The sequence below is a fragment of the Anopheles arabiensis genome, chromosome 2 (genome assembly GCF_016920715.1).
Source record: "Anopheles arabiensis isolate DONGOLA chromosome 2, AaraD3, whole genome shotgun sequence".
NCBI lineage: Eukaryota > Metazoa > Arthropoda > Insecta > Diptera > Culicidae > Anopheles > Anopheles arabiensis.
The window spans coordinates 41,996,227-42,015,967 of record NC_053517.1 but is presented as its reverse complement, the minus strand read 5'-3'; the positions used below and the strand labels follow the sequence as shown (position 1 = coordinate 42,015,967).

General features: G+C 43.7%; 2 protein-coding genes across 11 annotated transcripts in view; one reads left to right on the top strand and one right to left on the bottom strand.

The window, feature by feature from the left end:
- Positions 1-19,741, bottom strand: part of LOC120898671 (flotillin-2) — a 154,167-nt gene that overhangs the window by 90,860 nt on the left and 43,566 nt on the right. The window lies entirely within an intron of this gene.
- LOC120898666 (glucose dehydrogenase [FAD, quinone]) lies at positions 5,725-17,749 on the top strand. 4 transcript variants are annotated; one of them, XM_040304813.1, is made up of 3 exons: positions 5,725-5,828; positions 7,703-7,806; positions 15,181-17,749. In XM_040304813.1, the coding sequence occupies exon 3, from the start codon at positions 15,562-15,564 to the stop codon at positions 17,425-17,427; it is 1,866 nt and encodes a 621-aa protein (XP_040160747.1). In that variant the 5' UTR covers positions 5,725-5,828; positions 7,703-7,806; positions 15,181-15,561; the 3' UTR covers positions 17,428-17,749. The 4 variants fall into 4 exon arrangements, with proteins under 4 accessions (XP_040160747.1, XP_040160746.1, XP_040160745.1 ...); XM_040304812.1 differs by having other exon boundaries at positions 7,510-7,806; XM_040304811.1 differs by having other exon boundaries at positions 7,290-7,806.

Below are 19,741 nucleotides of genomic sequence, written 5' to 3'. Positions count from 1 at the left end.
TTATATTTAATATAATTTTAAGCTTGTAAACAATTATCCAAAGCAAACGATCCTCCTCAGATGCAAATAAGAATCACCCTTTCCATGTTATTCAAATGCTAGCTACTACGTCGAAAAAATGCAACCCCATTAAATCGCTCCTGTCCGTCATGCAACAAATGTTGATGCGATAATAATTGCGAAAGGAAACATAAATCTATCCCCGGCACGCCACACATTTCATCAGACACGACGTGGACCTCGCGCTGGCCGCCCTGGACTGCTGTGTTCTCGTAAGTGTTAAACATTTCAAGCTCCAATTGTTTTTGCCTCCACCGTAAGTCAATCACTAAACCACTGAGGTAGCTAGCTAATAGGGGTTGGAGCATTTGATAGCGCCAAATAGCGCAAAAAGGAATGAATTTGCCTCCTTTTTCCCACCGACCAAACGAGCGCCATGGTTTGAAAATGATACATACTCAAATGCGCGATAAAATCGTGTCGACATCGTTTCTAAATTAAGTGATATTGAAACAAATGCATCAAGTTGTGTAAGCATCTAACCTTGTCGTAAATGATCATTTTAAATTGTACTACAACAAACAGACGAATGTTTTGAGTAAATTAGCAGAAGAACTAACTATTTCAGGACAAGATATTTTAAAAACAAATCATCCTTAAGAGGCACATTACAAAAGTTTCTTTTTCTCCTGAATCAAAAACAAACAATCGCATCAAATACACTACAGAAAAATTGAATTTATCATTGCCTCATCGACGGTACATCCAACTGCACACCGTTCGCATTAATGGCGATCGCGGATTAATTATCGCCTTGATTACGGCACCGGCACACTCCAATATCTATGATTAAATCGTTAATATCGAACCGTCACTCGGTGGCACACTTCGTCGCAGCAATTAGCGTGACAGCGGTCCGTTTTTCCGGTTGCTTCGTCTCAGTAACCATGCATGACACATAGAGACGAAACGAGGGGTCACAAGCGTAAAAAAGAAAAGAGAATCGAAACCAATATTGCTATCTGATTATCCATGCGTCGGAATACAGGTGAGAGAAGAAAAAAACGCTTACCATGCGCACATCCTGACTATACGGAGCGATCATAATGTGTATGCTTTACCAGCTAACCCGCTTCACCACACCCCATTCATCAACAGACTCGCAAGGCTACACTAGCTATTACCGTATCACGGGAAGCGGCCGTTTTATGACGAGGATACGGCACACACTCCATGCGCGACGTTTCTAGTTGCATTATGCAAATGATCTCGGTGGCTGACCATGCCTCTCCGCACACTCCATTTTCGTACAGAAGAAGGAACGAACGGGCAGCTCCTCCGATGGGAACAGCTCTTCCGTGCGCCTTCTACTGTGCCGTTTATCCTTCACTTTACATCATGCGTTTGATTAGTGCGACGATATGCTTGTGCGTACGTGCGCCGACTCATGCGCAAATTGTGAAGACCACCAGACGCACACACGGTCGCTTCATAATGCCCACTGGGAAATATTTTGTCCCTTTTCAGTAAGGCACAGACAAACTCCATCCAATGGTAACTCACCACCGTAACGCTATCTGATGGGACCTACAGAAAACGAAAGTAGCACACAAAAAAGTACGCCCCCCACACAGCGTAACGCGTCAACAACCCATTGACTTACATTTGGCACCGATACTAAGCTGACTACTTCCACCCCAAACAGAGAGCGAGCGTCGTTTCCATGGCTCTCATTTTCCCTTTCTTTTCCCCTTTCTTCGCGATAGCACCGTCCGCCGCGGGCAGATAACGGACGACAAGCTTCAACCTGACCCACCTGATCTCACCGGAGCGCACGTGAGCAGCCCCGTAGACGTAATCTTGCCTGCCGTGGGCCTGCCGCCCCACTAAAGCGAATGGAAGGCCGCGAACGCGTAATCATAGATACTGTGCGCGATGGTTCGATGGTTCGGGTTTAGCAGTTTGCCGGTTACGTGCTCACTTGCTGTGCGCAGGAGAGCATCCCCACACAGCGCTCGGACACTGTTAGCTGGTCGGTTGCAGCTGCATGCACTGGGCAACGGGTTGCAGCAAAGCAGGACGGAACGGGTGGTTCAAACCATTGCGTCATCAGCCAACGACCAAAACGCTCCAACGCAGGAGAGCAACGAGCATCGCGGCGATGGTAAATTGGGCAAAAACTTACTCGCATCCGATGGACGCAGACGGGACGGACCGTGGAGTAAACCAAAAGGTGTGGAGCACTAGCACAACATCTTACAATCATCGCTTCTAATCAGAGCTCATTTGAAGCGATTAGCTCGCATTTTCAGTGCGGAATATTGCACACAGTCTGCGCATTGCACTGTTTGCGCTTCTTCCGCTGTTTATTCTGCCGTGATAATGTGGTGCATAAGCGACGAGCATGTTCCGTGTCTTTTCAGGTGCCATGTCTTTTAACTACCACTTGAAATGGGCGTTTAATTGCTGCTATCTATGGCTTTCTCACAGTTAGATGCACGCAACGAGTGGTTAGTTCCGACATGCGTTCCACGGGAGGGATGCATAATGAACATTCCCATGGAAGGGAAAGCGTTCGAGATATGTCGCACTAGTGGCAGTCTTGGTAGCAGACTGGAAGGAAATAGCTTCAAGCGATGAGTTAATTTGCTCGAACATTTCAATTAGCCATTTATTGTTTACTGTTGTTGAATGTTATTTTCAGAGTATGAATTAAACCATGTTAGAACGGTTTTACGCTAATGTTTCTGATCAGTAAAGCATGCTTCAAAAACAAACATTAAATATGCAGTAAGTGAATCAGATTTCTCCATATGAAAAATTGCAACACTTTCCATTTGCCTTCCATCACTGTCGAATCGGAAAACACATAATTCAATCCTATGCCACATCGATCAATCAATCTCGTGTACACTTTCTCCAGAACTAAACAGATTAACAGTCCTGTGCCCATCGAGCTTTATTAAGCCCTTAACAGTTAAACTTATTTCGTAATGCCACTTTATCCGAGCTACCGGAAGACGGCAGCTGTACCACTTGAAGCCAGCCGCTACCGTCAATATGCCGCTCTTCAAATACTCTTCCAACTCTAACCACAACCGTAGCAAACGCTCCTATTGTGCACAACATTACTTGCCCTTGCAGACTCTCTCTCCCCCTCTTCGCTCAGTCGATCAATCGATCAAACGCCGAAACGCCTTGCCCGCAAGCGTCTTCATCTTGAGCAGCTGTTTGTGCGTTAGTTGCATCATCGTTCAAATTTTTGCAGTTTCATAAGTTGCCTCCCAACACCGCGGAAACGGAACGCCCTGCGAGGGATCGCAGGGATGATGATGTTTTGGAGTTTCCTCCTCTGTACTTGGGCGGGGGGGAGGGGGATCCTTGGAGCGACTGCCATGAATAACGATTGAATATTAATGTTTGGTTCACGCTCTGGATCAATTTAACGCATTTCGATTCGCCCAATCGATGCTTGTAGCTTGGAAAGCTGAATGTATGAATAACATTAAGAAGCGTTTGTAACGCTTAACGACCCTTAAAAACAACATAAAACTAGGGTTGTACTAATTTGTTAGCGCACAAAAAATTTATGAGACAATGAAACTCGTAATTTTGAGCTTTTAAATTCTTGTTTAAAACCCGATTATCCAACTGATGGTAATTTGCCAAATGATTCCACCCACGCAAAGCTCAAGCAACCGGCAAGAGAAATTGTTTGCATCTCAGCAACGAGAAGCTTCCGACGCTTGCATCTTTTGCAAATATGGCCTCCTTCTTGCACGCCACCCTTGTACACCTCAAGCTCGCCGCGAGGTGCGTCGTACTCGTCGTTCTCCAGACCAATGCACCTCCATCTCTAGCCAGCCCGCTGTCAAGGCGAGCACACGGTGAAAGTGCTTTCGGCGGAATGTGAGCAATATTACATCATCCCCATAAGTGGGTCGAAAACTGAGCGAAGTGCAAAAAAAAGGCCTCAGCAAAACGAGCACCGAAAGGGAGAAGCGAAAAAGAAATAATAAACAGAACGACACCCAAGGAAGGAAAGTGTGCACACGCGCCGAGAAGCTGTCGGAAAAGCTCGAAGATCAACCGTATGGCCAGTGCACGGCTTTACCCCGCGCCCCGCCGGGCGTTTCGATCTTGCACGGTTGATTATGTATAAGTGCCATTTGCGCTAGGAAGCATTAGTGTAGGCTGATTATCAGACGCCGTGCAATCATCAACCATCAATCGGGGAGATTGACGCTAGGAAAAGGATCATTGCCACCCCGGCTTGCTGGTTGTGAGACCATTAAATCAGTATGATGAGCTTTATGCTTATCATTGCCGCGGTAATGAAGTTAATTATTAGATGTGACTTTATTCAAATCTTAACAAATAAACAACAAAAAACACACATTGTACTATACTTACTTCCCGTTTCTCGCTTCTTGCTGCATTGAGCTCTTTTGGCACAAACGCAGGTGAATTACATTGTTTTTTTTTTCTCGTAAGAATGGCCTAGTTGACCGTACATTATTATTTATTTGTTTAAATTTAAAGGATTTTAATATAAATAACACCGATTGTTTTACATTCAAAAAATGATTAATTTTCGATTTGTTATACTAACAATGAGTTGAATTTTCAATCTGATTAAATATGCCAGAACTGTTTTATATTTTACCTTTTTCGTTTGTTGCACATTCAACAGCTCACCAAAAAAAAACCCTAATAGTTCTAGGTGTCAACAAATTCCCATAAACATTATGTGATGGTTATCCCTTCGCATCACACATTTCACCTAATTAGACCTTACAATAAGCCGATTATGTCCAGTTTGTTAGAACCCTAATGTTTTCATCGTGATCATTACTTTGAATTTTATTCTTCTGTTCGCTGCACCAACAGTGTCAAAAGCTTCCGAACGGAAACATCATTCAAACGCAGCTCATTGCTTCTGTACAAGGGCTCGATGTTTATAGGATTCTACAAAAAAAAATCTATGGACAAGCGCTCTCTATTATCCACGTTGAAACAATAATAGGAACAAACCAGCCAGACAAAATTCACCAAAAAGAAAAAGACCAAATAATACCTCCATCCTTCGCTTTGAGGGCGGCAACGGAAAATGGTGCGACCCAGTGCGAGTGCTTAAGTCTGCGAGCTGAAGATTATGTCGGTCGTAGTTGGTCGTCAGGCAATGTTTACACACGAGCGGACCGACCCGGCAAACGATCGTTAGGTCGCCCGTGCGTCGTCACTCGTACCAAGATGTAACAAACCACCTTTCGTCTGCTGCTGCTACTGCTGCTGCACCTCGGCGAATGCTTCTCGCGGAGAACATACAAACCCCACCCGCACACGCTCCACGGTACACACTAACAAACGATTCATCTGTTCACTCCGCTCCTCACTCTCACTTTCTGTATGCTTCGTCTGGTCGTCTTTTTTCTACTCTCACTCTCATCGATGACAACAACAACACAACTATGAACGCCACCACCACCACCACCGGGACCTCTTAAGCAGCCTCTGCACGCTCAGCCTACCGGACCACGGGTAAGCGCACGCCGAAGCATTATTACAACCTCACAGTTGGTTCGGTCTTGGCTCGGTGGGATCTGTGGTGAAGGGGGTAAAAAAGCTGCAAGACAAGAAAGACGTCCCCACTACCACGAGGCGGTGGTTTCGAGCATATGGAGCTTTTCAGGTGATTTTTGTGTAAAATTTTCATTAGTCTTACTCCTGAACTCGGACCCGTCAGACGTGCACGATCGGTTCGTGCGTACGTGTGTACGTGTGAGTGCTGCACACCAAACCGTGGTTTTCCCAGCGGCTCCATCGACGTAAGGATCCAGTCCAGTGCGCTCTGTTCGCACACCGACCGTTACGACTCAGACAGTGCATTATCTAATAGGTTGTCTAAAGTGCTTTGCTTTGTGGGTGCGGTGCGCCGAATCGTGAAGGATATAACGCAAGCTGTGAGCTTTGTGTGTAGCCGTGTGCGTGTGTGTAGCTGTCAGCTAATAAATCGTTTAAATTCTGTGTTCGCAATAGAACCGCAAATTCCCCTCGCTTCCAAGTGCGTCGGAAGTGATCTAGGTGCAAGGACTTGCACTAATATTTATGTGACTGTGTGTTACGAGGCCGCAGGCCCTGATCATTCCGCGATGCCAGGCGGGAAGGTTGTACATTGTTGTGAATGGCTTGCAACCACGCAACGTACGATAAACGTTTAAAGGATGTGGATTGTGCGAGATTGAACGAATCGATTCCAACCACGCTGCTCCAGTTGTGCGCTCGCACGGAGGAAACATCACGCACGACGGTTAATTGGTTATGGGTTTATTTTAATAAGCGAGCCAATTTGTTCCATACCCGATGCTAATTAATAGTCCGAGAAAAGTGGCTGGACTAAACACAAAGCCAGCGTGCAAAGTCAACGCGGTGTGTTGAAGTAATGCAAATATTTACGCGCGCCTCTGCCATTTTCTTGCGCTGCCCGTAGAAGGACAGTCAGTGTAAACGTTAGGTGCTGATTATTTCTTTACGACACGCTTTATTGTGGAATGTTTTGTTAGTGCGATTTTGGCTCATCTGCATCAAAACACGATTACATGCGTCACGTGTAATAAAATTCAAATCATTTGCCATCTGCGCTACAAGCAATTGTTTTAAATTATCATAAATAAACAGCAACACGTTGTACAAAAAATGTCTCTGTAAATAAAAAAGAGACCAAAGGCATGCAGCGATTAGCCGTAGCACTCTAAGCTGTTAATTATTGTTTTGTGTTATAAAAAAGTGTTATAAATAATAGCAAAAAATTCGAATCATCGAGTAAGAAAATACATAACGTTCATGTAAAAATTAGGAAGAACTCAAATGACTACTTCCCAGTTTTACCCAACCATTAGCACAATTTGTACTTCTACTATTTGTACAGTTTTCCGTAAATGAAAAAAAAATCAAAAGTAATATTTTTCTAACTGAAATATTGTCTTATTTGGTATTTCGCAATCATTGCACAGTAATATTTATTCAAAACAAACATAAACAAAACCGTAATGGCATGATCTTCAACTACGCATTCGTGTTTACTAGTAGCGTTCGAAAATACATCGCTGCCAACAATCGACAATTGACTTTCTATTAAATCTACAATCGTTGCGAAAGTATTTGTCAATCGTTGCCTATAAATAAAATCGATTTCCTAGCTTTTGATCATACACTCCTCCGCACAATAGCAAACATTTAATTATACGGCCAATCAAATGTACTACAATAATAAATCGCTCTATTCATAGTGTGCGACCCGTGTTTACTGCGGAAGTTTTTTTTTAAATAACTCAATTGTGCAAATGAAAAATCACGAGCGAGCAACCGGGACGAATAAAACAAATCATTCAGTTCGTCGTACAAAGAAACTCGCCGAACGATCGTGCTTGTGACATCATCTGGTAGTTGTGTGTGTGTGTGTGTGTTTGTTCCAACTAGGTAACATTCCATCTCACGCGTGTCCTTCAGGTTGTGACGAACGCGGGCAAAAGAAAGCAGTTCCGTCCTCATCGTGAAGCAAGCGAAGGAAGAAAGTGTAATTCGGCCTAAAAAACGAATGTAGTGATACAGACCATCGGGCAGACAAAGTTGGTGCATAATATTCCAGTTGTTGAATTGAGTTTGTGAATGTTTGATACAGAGTAATCGTATTGATTTCTAGCCATACAGCGTGAATACAGCGACCATACATCAAATCAGCGACAAATCTGTATGTGGTACAATGGAAGACGAAAAGCAACGGCAGCTTTGGATCATTTTTCAAATGTAAGTGTTCAGATGTAATTAATTTTTATGCTTGTAATACAAGTTTTACAGGCTTAAAAAAACTGGAGTACCTTATCACAGCTGAAAAACAAAACAAAAACTTTAAAGGGCAACAGGTTCGTTGAACGCACGAAACACGAACCTGAAAAGGCAATAATGTCACCTCAGGCTCGGGCATCAAGCATCGCGAATGCCGGCCAATGTCATCTACCGGGGCAGTTCGAAACCCCGAAATTATGTGAACCCCGTGTGCACGTAATCGATAAGGTGCTGCAGCCGGTGACTGCGACTAGCGATGGCTAGTAACTGTTCGAGTGACACACTTTGGGTCAGGTTTCGGGGTTGTCAGTTTCAACGGACACGATTGATGGCTTGATATTGCTTATGCATCTCGCGCTCCGTTCCTTGCTCCTTTAATTCGCCAATAAGGCCAGCACAACGAAAAGCAAAAGCGACGGATACCAACGATCCACAGCGGTGAATGTATTTCCAAATGCAACATTTACGATAAAAAAAAAACCCAAAAGAAGAAAGATACATCAGAGGTAAAATAAACAGCCCAGCCCGAGGGAAGCGCACCGGGCGGACACATTCAAAAATCAACGAAATGTGTACAGCCTTCGCGGTTATGCAAGCCATGAGCGGATGGGGGCACGCGCTCGCAACCCTATTAGCAACCATTATATCACTTCAGTGAACTTCAACTCCACGCCACGCCCGTATCGCTCGCTTTGTCCCGGTCCACCCATTTCCTAACCCATTCCCATTTCCACGAGGTGCACTGATCAGGTTTGTGTTTGTGTAGAAAATTAGGTCCATGAAGATGTGATAATGGACCCCGGCACAAGGGGTGATATGCCAGATAGTGTAGTTTTATATGTTTACATCATAAGTTAAAGCATCTTAACCTGCATAGATGATAGATTAGTCTCTGTAAATGCATGCAAACAGCAGCTTTCAAAAAACTTATTCATATTCATAAAAGCGTACCACAGCTGCGCGTGTAATCACGCGATGTAAACAGCTGGAACAACAACAAAAACAGTCCGAGCTGCCTCGTCGTGATCGATTCGTGACACATTCGCACCCCTCGAAAACGCAGCCAAAGAGCGATGGCTTTGCGTTGGTATGTCTTAACGATCGTTTCACTTTTCATTTTCAAGGTTACACTCTTTCTTTCGCACCATCCCGACCGCAAAGCGTGCTTTATACCTTCGAGACGGATGTATACCGTTGAAATCAAAACGATTGCAGTGGCGAATTCCCGCACACTGGACGGCTTCTGCCATGATCCGAGGCGACGAAGCTAAAAGGGAAGACAAAAAATGGTTGACCCAATTTTGTACCGGCGAACCAAAGCAGGTTTGGCTGGTATCCGTAACTGCTGGCCGTATCTGGCGGCTTAAGTTGTTGTTATTGTTTTACACGCTGATCGCAAAGTATGACACGATCACAGTCCAAAAATTTGCACATACCATCGATTCTTCCCATGAGCATGTTAAGACGTACCGTGAAGCCAGACGGCCATCACGCTTTACGCCTTCGATTCCATTTTAGCCGAATGAAGTTGAGGTTCGAGACGAATCGAAAGCAATCTGGGGCTCATTACGTAAGAACCAATCTCGAGCCAGAAGTTGTTTTCGTGGAAACGTCGCTACACCGGAACGTGAATGGTGCAACAGGTTACACGATAAAAGAAGGTCGGAATAGAGAAGTGAGATAGACATCGCATTACAACACAAGAGCATAAAGCATAGCAGGCAGCAATACATGTTGTTCCGAACGTAGACTACTTTTTTTTGTGTACAAAGAATGAAGTTGAAGTTGACAACATGAGAAGGGCGTTAATAGTAATACACATGCATACTAAAGATCCCAACATACAACAACAACAACAACAACAAATTTGATATTATTTAAAATCATGATGTTGATCGAGTAATACAAAATTAGATATTGTACAAGCAAATATTCAGCTCATTCAGTAAAAAAAAATCATCGTTTTTGAATCAATAGCAATGCTACATGTTTGATGGAAAGGAAGGAGTAATTTGCAGCGAAAGGTGGTGGTAATTTAACCTGTGGAAAAATTGGAACCATCAGCGAACCTTCGCGAAAGGTTAAATTACAGCTACTGCCAGATGTATCACGTTACCGAACGTCCTTACGCCAAGCGTTGCTACTGCCATAACTAGGCATCCACCACCTTCTTCATTTGGCAGTGTTTTCAAACAATTACATTGCAACCGATACCACCCCTGCCGGTAGCGACCCATTCTCTCCTCGCTCAACCTTGGGTGAAAGGCGCATCGCTAGCGCGTACACTTGTAGCGATAAATGATGATACATAAGAGTGCCATTATTTCATGGGCTTCTAGTTTCTTTTGCGTCACCGAATGCGCGATCGCCATCGACATGCACGTAGCATAAACCGTAGCAGCGTAAGCAGGATGCGGCAATGCGAAGTTGTTGCGCACTCCAAATGGTACAGCAGTACGGTGCTCATACTAATATACACCACTGACCACAGTTTGCAGGCGGGAGTGCGGATTATCAACATGCAAATGTTAAATGCAATAACCTCATGCAGTAGATGTATTGCATGTGTTATCATACTGAGTTTAAAATATATCATTATGAATGAGTATGATTATGAGCTATATATCAATGGACAATTAAATTTTCCTGAGCCTATAGCACCTTGTGTAATCGATCCAAATGCCTCACCAACGTGTCAAAAATGAAGCTGTTTCAAATTATTGCAAGAGCTATTTTAAAGTCCGTGCTTTATAACACCGATTGCATCATCATCTTCATTTGTGAAGGTGCGACGAGCGAATGAAACACACAGGAGAAAAAGAAAACATCGACAACGTTATTACTAAACATGTTTCCAACAAATGGCAAAATAAAACATTCACAAGCTACACCATTAAACATCAAATGAAAGTGTTGGCCAGTGTGTACGTGCGAAATGACAGAAAAATGAAGCAAAAAATACGTGCGCAGCACAAAAAAAAACACCACGCGGGCCAGAAAATAGCGCCAAGCACGGCCAATTTATGAGATGAAAATTGCTGCACCATATTCTCCTTCTCCCTGCTGTTGCCGACTGCTGCTGTTCCTTCGCCCAGATTCCGATCCCATTTGTTCGCTTCCGGGTTGGTTTGCTACACAATGCCACTTTTTGTTCGCAGAGCTGGAAACGAAATCGTACATACCTTCCCATGTTCATTTTTCGTCCCGAACCGTTATACTTTTCTGGGCTCGTCAGTAGTGGGCACCTTTTCCATGGTACAGTGAGACTGCTCCAATAAACATATGTACCTTTTACCTCCCTTGCCCCACAACGTAAACAAACAAACGGTCTTAAATTTGCAACAGCACGGTGGTACGGTGTAAATGTTGGACCTTTATGTAGTTCACATGCACATAACCCGATATCATCATTTTATGACGTCTTAATAGGATCAGTTAGAGTGCCGGATAGGCTTCAACGGCCTATCGTCGTATCAGGCCATACAATGGAGCCACCCGTTATCCTGATAGAAAGTGACGATGATCGATTATAATTGCAATTGTGCCTAACGAAGAGAGAGTCCCATTTTACACGCCATGCCATTAACGTAAAATATGAAACAGCTTTGATAGTGTTGTACAAGACATTCCATGAAACATTACTATACTTCTCTCTTTGAACTTCGTAGAAGTAATCACATCCTTCTAAAATCTTCACGTAGTTTCACATCCTTCTAAAATCTGTATAATATAACATGTCTGTACAGCAGCAGCATGAGCACGAAATGTCATTAAGTAGTCATATATTATATTCCCAACACAATCCGTCCTACTCATACGCACTATTATGTTATCAGTAAAAAAACAATACATCAAGGTATTATGGCCAGTACTTGGGTTAAATGTACAGTCTAATACCATGTCCTTCCATACATCCATCATGTTCAAAGTCATACATACTTCCAGCAATTACATCACTAGAAAAATAAAAAGGGAACAAAGCCAAATCCTTATTCATATCAAACTAATTTAATGCATACAGTTAGAAAGTCCTGACGCGAATCGCATTTCAGTATAACCTCTCTACCATAAACTCGATCATAACGTCAAAATATAGCACTAAACAGCAGAGTGAAACTATTTTATTAATCATTCCCTTAACGCTATGAATCGAATCTATTGACATTCGTGACTCTTAACCGGAACTGTGAACCAGAAATCAACAAAGCATCGCTTACTATGTACTGCTGTTGTCGGAGTTTCCTGCTATTTTTAAACACCCGGCCCATTTCTACGAATCATCAAGCTAGCCCTTGTTCCTAACCACAATCAGGTTAGACCGGTGACTTCATAGTGGCGCCCAGCTAATTCCCTTTTCTCGCTCTAGCCAAACAACAACAGTTGACGTTGCTGCGGCGCCTTAAGATACTGCTGCTACTCTATCACCTGCACCACCCAAACCCACCCACCCATTACACAAACGTTTTATCTCATTTGCCTACCCTCAGTTGCCTTTCCTTCCCCCAGAAATTCGGACGGAGGTGATACATTGAAGCCCCTTTCGCATTCATACCTCTTTGCCCCACTACCCTTGCATTGAAAGCTGGATGCATTTATAGCACATAAGACGATTAGCAAAAGGTACGAAGGTTCGACGGCTACTGGGAACATTTGCTTGAACAACTTTTACTTTCCGTTCGGCATCGTTTGACTGCTCAGGGTTTTTGTTTAGTTGTCTCCCTTTTTGCCTAGCAAGTTAACCGATTCCGCTGGACGTTATCGTTATCCCTCTGGGGTTACACTTCGCCTATACAGCAGGCTCCAATCATCAGTACGTATCATAGGCTACTGCTCGCACAGTGATGATTTCCACTGTGCGACAGGATTATTGCATGTTCGTTATGCATAGCTCGGAAAATGTACTTCAGAAATTGTGTCTGTGGCCCAGTTTGCCAGCCGACATCGGTCTCATCATCAGTGGGCCAACGGAAATGGTAGTGGTGATGCAACACCGCACACTCGTAGGTTGGTTACAATGGATGGTATCCGTATGAACCATTTGGTTTTACCGGCAAATGACCCGGTCGGACAGCGTGATGTCATGTGACGATGGTTTAGTGCATATAACGCTTACCATCATATCATCTAACTAACCAAGAAAGCCACGCCTACGAGGTAAACGACTAAAGTTGATGAAAGACCACATGTTTCACATCAGTCATGATAACCTTCTCTAATCGTGCGAACACATTACATTTTTTTTCTTCCAACCGTTTTGTTATAAAAACGGTATAAATGGCGATGAGCTACAAATCAATCAAAAGAAATTGATTATTTGAGAATTAGTATTGAGGACAATAGGGCGGTCCCATGGTACAGTCGTCAACTCGAATGACTCAATAACATGCCCGTAATGGGTTCAAGCCTAGAATGGATCGTCCCCCCGTAGCAAGAATTGACTATCCAGCTGCGTGGTAATGAATTATGTCTCGAAAGCTTGTATAGGCCGGCATGTCCGCGTAGGACGTTACGCCAAATAGAAGGAATTGAGGACAAATTACACCATAGTATTTTAATAACATGTCTGATCGAAGCAACAAAAGACTAGACACACTAACTACCCCCAATAACTTTCTATTAACACTCGAAAGCATAGTTTGACACAGTGTGGAGACGCCTAACATAGTTGTCTTATCTAAAACATTCCCATTCACCACGTATAATCCTGTACAGTTATCGATTTATCTCCCTGCTACATGCTACAACATGGAAGCAAAATGAAAGCACATTAATCATGACCCTGGATGCAAACTACTTGCATTCACTTTTCCGGAAAACCAAAAACTTCTCTTTGTAACAAAGCATAAGCGATATATAATTGCATTTAAGCAAATTATACTGCCTCATCCTTCAATGCAAATATATATTAGCGTGAAAATTTTAAATTTGAAAAAAAAATCTCACACTTGATACCGACTTCCGCGTTTGCCAGACTAGATTTGATACTAAATTATGTAAATAATTTTTTAACATCAATAAAAAGTGAATTATAAAATTTGTTTTACGAAACATGATTTTTGCAATTTCTTCCAAATTCATGTTTAGAGACATCCATGGAATACGATTTCCATTTCCACTGGTACCTTTTTTGGCCACAACAAGAAGGAACTCAAATAATTTTCACTTTTCCACAATTCAGCAGAAAAGCACGAGGTAGAAAATGTCAAACATGGAAAGGTTAGATCCGTTATGCTTCCGTAACCATGATAAACATCATCGTACATCCATTGTTATTCCACATGGCACAAACCAAAAACTCCCTATTGAAGAACAGATGCCTCAAATATAAAGGCGTAGGAAGGGGGTAGCTTCACTTTGTTTTTTTTTTGCTTTTTTTACCCGTGAAAGCGTATGTACAAATATTCTCGCTAATTTTCGTGACCAAACTCGGTAGACCTTGCCGCCGGTACGCCTATCTCACTGCGACAGAAACCTCCACGAGCGATTGACATTCACGGCAGACGAACTAGCGCTGGCATGAACACTTGCTTTGAAAATATATTTGTAGGCGAAGGTTAGAAGCGTTGCGTGTTCAACAATCCTGCCTGCAAAGCAGGACACACGGTAAAAATTTATGTTCCAAGGATTCAAAACAAATTATTTTTTTCACCCGAAACCGTTGCACAATGGTTTAGTTTTTTTTTCTACTGTTATACATAATGTTTCCATTGTACGATATTTCTTCGCATAATGGTGACCCATATTGGGCGACAAGTAACTAATTTTGGAGATATTAATCCCATTTCATTAGTTTCTTCGCTAAAGGTGCCCCGTCGTAAGCATTATTCCTAAACGCCTACCAGTATGCAATCCAGCGTAACATGCGCAACGGCATTGGTGCTATCTCCATTTCCATTTTTTTCACGTACGTTTTACATTTACGAGTTAACTTGCTGGGGGGTTCACACACCAACGAACATTAAATACAAAAGAAGTGCTTGTTTACAACTTACCCACAGGGTGGTATTGTGAATTAATTACGCTGCTATTTACTAGTTATACACCCTTCATAAGCGGCCCAGGGAAACATTCCAAGCACACCTGGCAGGACAACGGCGGAATGGCAAAAATTACAGCTTTTCTTTTAATTGATCCTACCTGGAATGATAAAGGAAAGAACGGTAAAATACATCAATAAACTTGCACTGCCTACACCCGGCACAACAACGACATCAGCAGGAATTCGCTCCGTATGTGGGGTAAACCAGTTTGGTTTCTTAACAGGTTCATGAAATGTGTATACTGCAATATCTGAAACTAGTGTCTAATACACTTTATCTCTGTTTCTCTCTACAGGTGATCGACTGACTGGCAGAATTGGCGGGATAAGGATTAACATCAATAGTAGTCTCTCTCCTTCTCCCATTACTGTATTGAAAGCTATCAACGTCCACGGAGCGCACCCGGAGAGCTCCAGTTCTAGTGACGGTGCCTTAAGCTATGTTTCGATGCACCGTTTCAAACGGCAAGCAGGAGCAGAAATTGAGAACTCAAGCTACGCGCCACTGGCGCAAATATCCCAACTCCTGATCTGCAACACCAACACAACGCCATCGAGCTTTGCGTACCCTCCGGTATACTGTCAACGGAACTAACGGATTTAGTAGTAGAGTGTCAGCTAAGCGTACTTCACACAGCTCAAGTGCGACCGAGCGCGTAATTCAAAAATAAGTAAATATGGTATTCAATGTACTGATAGCATCGTCTGTGATTAAAACGGCCACCGTCGTTGGTTCTAGTCTATGGCTCATCCCGTTTTTGCTGGGTGCCATCTCTTACTATCGCTACGATCGCGTCGATCCGGAATCGCGCGTCATCAACCAGGAAGCGCTACTGCCGGAGTATGATTTCATCGTCGTTGGCGGCGGCTCGGCCGGTGCAGTCGTTGCAAACCGGCTGACAGAGATCCACCGCTGGAAAGTGCTGTTGCTGGAGGCGGGCCCAGACGAGAACGAAATCTCGGACGTGCCGTCGCTGGCAGCGTACTTGCAGCTGAGCAAGCTCGACTGGGCGTACAAGACGGAGCCAACGAACAAGGCATGCCTGGGCATGGTGAATAATCGGTGTAACTGGCCGCGAGGCAAGGTGCTGGGTGGATCGTCCGTGCTCAACTACATGATCTACGTGCGCGGCAACCGAAATGACTTTAACCATTGGGAATCCTTGGGCAATCCCGGCTGGGCGTATGACGATGTGCTACAGTTCTTTGTCAAATCCGAAGACAACCGTAATCCATACCTCGCTCGCAATCCGTACCATGGGCAAGGGGGACTGCTCACCGTGCAGGAAGCTCCCTGGCATACACCGCTCGTAGCGGCGTTCGTGGAAGCTGGCACCGAAATTGGGTACGAAAATCGGGACATCAATGGTGAGCGACAAACCGGCTTCATGATAGCGCAGGGCACAATCCGACGGGGAAGCCGCTGCTCTACCGCTAAAGCCTTTCTGCGCCCGATACGGCTTCGCAAGAACCTGCACATTGCGATGAACTCACACGTCAGCAAGCTGGTCATCGATCCGGAAACGAAGCATGCGGTCGGCGTTGAATTCTTTCGGGGCGGTAAGCGACACTACGTGCGTGCCCGGAAGGAAATTATCATGTCGGCCGGCTCGATCAACACACCGCAGATATTGATGCTGTCGGGTATTGGACCGCGGGCCCATCTCGAGGATGTGGGCATTACGACTATTCAGGATTTGCCGGTTGGCGAAAATCTGCAGGATCACGTCGGGATGGGTGGCTTAACGTTTCTAGTGGACAAACCCGTAGCGATTCTACAGAACCGTCTCGAGGCGGGCTCTGTGACAATGAACTATGTGATTAACGAACGCGGCCCGATGACCATACTGGGTGGGCTGGAGGGCATCGCGTTCGTTAACACGCCCTTCGCAAATGTCACTGATGACTGGCCGGACATTCAGTTCCACATGGCGCCGGCCTCACTCAACTCCGACGGTGGTGCCCGTGTGAAGAAGGTGCTTGGCCTGCGGGAGGACCTTTACAAGGAGGTATTCCACCCGATCGAAGACACGTACAGCTGGACGATAATGCCACTGTTGCTGCGGCCCCGGTCCCGCGGTTGGGTACGCCTCAAATCCAAAAACCCTTTCCACTACCCACTCATGAACCCGAACTACTTTGAGGATCCGTTCGACGCTGCCACCCTCGTCGAGGGTGCGAAGATAGCGTTACGCGTTGGGGACGCCAAGGTGTTCAAGCAGTTCGGTAATCGACTGTACCGCAAACCGCTACCAAACTGCAAGCAACATAAGTTTCTATCGGACGAGTATCTTGACTGTCAGGTGCGTACGATATCAATGACCATCTACCATCCGGTGGGGACCGCCAAAATGGGGCCGCATTGGGATCCCGGCGCGGTGGTTGACCCACGGCTGCGCGTTTACGGCATATCTGGGCTGCGCGTAATCGATGCTAGCATTATGCCAACTATCGTAAGTGGCAATACGAATGCAGCTGTCATCATGATCGGTGAGAAGGGAGCACACATGATCAAAGAAGACTGGCTAGGGCACGATCGATGAGATTCGGCTTGAGCAGCTGTGTCATCAGCAAACCATCCTGTGCCATTCCAAAGTCGGGAGCATTCTTCTAGCCAGCCCAATCGTACCCCAATAATGCTCCTTAGAAACTCTACTAGGCCAGATAACATCCCACCCTCTTTCATTCTTGCGTTGTCAAGTTATTCCGCAGCAACATAGAAATACCTCCCGCGAGCATGCGTTGATCCAAGCGATACCTTAGTCCGATAGCTATTATTGTAGTTAGGTAAACGTGTGTGCGTTCTGTTTTCATCGTATTGTATAGAAAATAAGTTAATAAATATTACCTCAATTGAAAAAAAAACAAACCTACCCGCCTTTCGCAGCTACAGTGTAACACAACTATTAGCGTTTACCATTTGTCAGGTAAAACCGGTATAATAGGTTGAGTATTTGATGGTTGGTTGAGTATTCAGTAGAGTGGGGATTACAGAGTTACCACTATTTCAATGCCTGCTACATCTGCACCCACTGCAGCAGTCGGTACCGGTGGTCGATCAAGTCACAATACATAGATTGCAAGCATTGGGTGCACCTAATGCTACGGATCGACGCAACTTTGAAGGAACTGATGCATCAACTAGTGGAGCGCCAAAATATATGATCCTTGCACTCGTAAACACTATTTGAAAGATTGTTGATCAAATATAACAAAAGGGTAATTCACATTTATATCACACTAGTGCGGCAATCGATTATCAAGATTGCCAGGTCTACATTATTCATGAAATAGCTCAACAACCAATAATCGACTGCACGAAAATACGTTGAAAAGGGTAAGTATCAATGCTATGCGTAAAACAAATTCATTATTTTAAACCTTCAATTTTGCAAGGATTCCTAAAATGTACTTCCGGTCTTTATATTATCAAGATATTTACTTCAACGATTAATTCTGAACATTACTGTTCACTAAGATTTCAGGCACAACGACCTAATCCTCTATTTTTCCGTGACTATGGCTCATGTGGATAAGTTCATGGCAAGGCCGGAATAAAATTCAAATTATACCATCATACAATATTTCAAACCGAATAATTGGATAATGATATTAAGCAATACGATTGGTGATGTTGATTTCATATAATAATTACATCCAAGCAAGGATAAAGATTTGTAATTCCTATTATTAAAACTAATTGTAAAAGTAGTACGATAGTCAGATCTCAGTTGCTGCTTAAAGCACATGCTAGTTACAACATTATTTTTCTGGATAAAAAATGTATTACTGTGGTGGTAGTTTTGAACAAGAAAAATGACCGTATTTGTAGAGCATTGCTTGATATACCAACTGTTAGATGTAATCGGTGAGTAGTGCACCGACTGCTATCATCTGAATAGTGAGTGGTGCACATCGATCATCCTGGATGCTGCGACAGCGAGATTGATAGGACAGGTGTACGCGTCAGACCGATAGCGATGATAATGTATGTGTGCGTTAGCCGTAAGACGCGGTTCAGGCAAAGTTCAATTGTGAATTATAAAGATAAAATAAAAGTGAACTAAACAGAAATATTATCAAACACCAACATTTAACGGCTTCATGATATACAAGCAGTCAAGGGATATCAAAATTCATCACCTGAGCTGATTTGTAGAGCTATATCGACCAAAGAGGAATTGCCATTGTTTTTCATTATCAAAAGCCATTTAAAGCATTGCGAAAAAATACTGTTGGGAAAAGACAGTTTTTGCTTCCAACAGGACTCAGCTACAACCCATAAGGCTTCAATGAAGTTGTGCGTGCGGCTTGCAATGACTTTGCAATTCGTTTACGTGCGGTTATCAAATACAAGGAAAAACGATTTTAACTCAACTAAGATTGTATCATTGTTGTATCATGTGTATCATTTTTACATTGATACTGTATACATCGACCCACACAATTTTGCAGGAGAAAGACGCATGTAAAATAATTATTAAAATAAATCATTTAATCGATACTTTATTGACTTTGAACGAGCCTTTCCAAAAAGTGTGCCGTAGAGTCTACTTCTCGATACATAGAGTAGAATTCCCGTAAGAACGAGTCAAGAAAGTGTCCCAAAATTATCAAAACTTCTGAAAACCACAGTAATGATTAGTCCATCAATCCATATTACGATAATCAAGGGTGTACAAGTACGACGGAATGAAATGGCATGCTAAAAGTTGTTCAGTAACTTTTATATGCGAATAGTTTCTTCCTACCTTTAAACATCAGGGAAATCCTGAATGTTGCGGCGGGCCGCATTGGGACCGCGGGCCGGACTTTCCCGACCGCTGGCTTAAACCATGTACGTCATAATGAAATCGA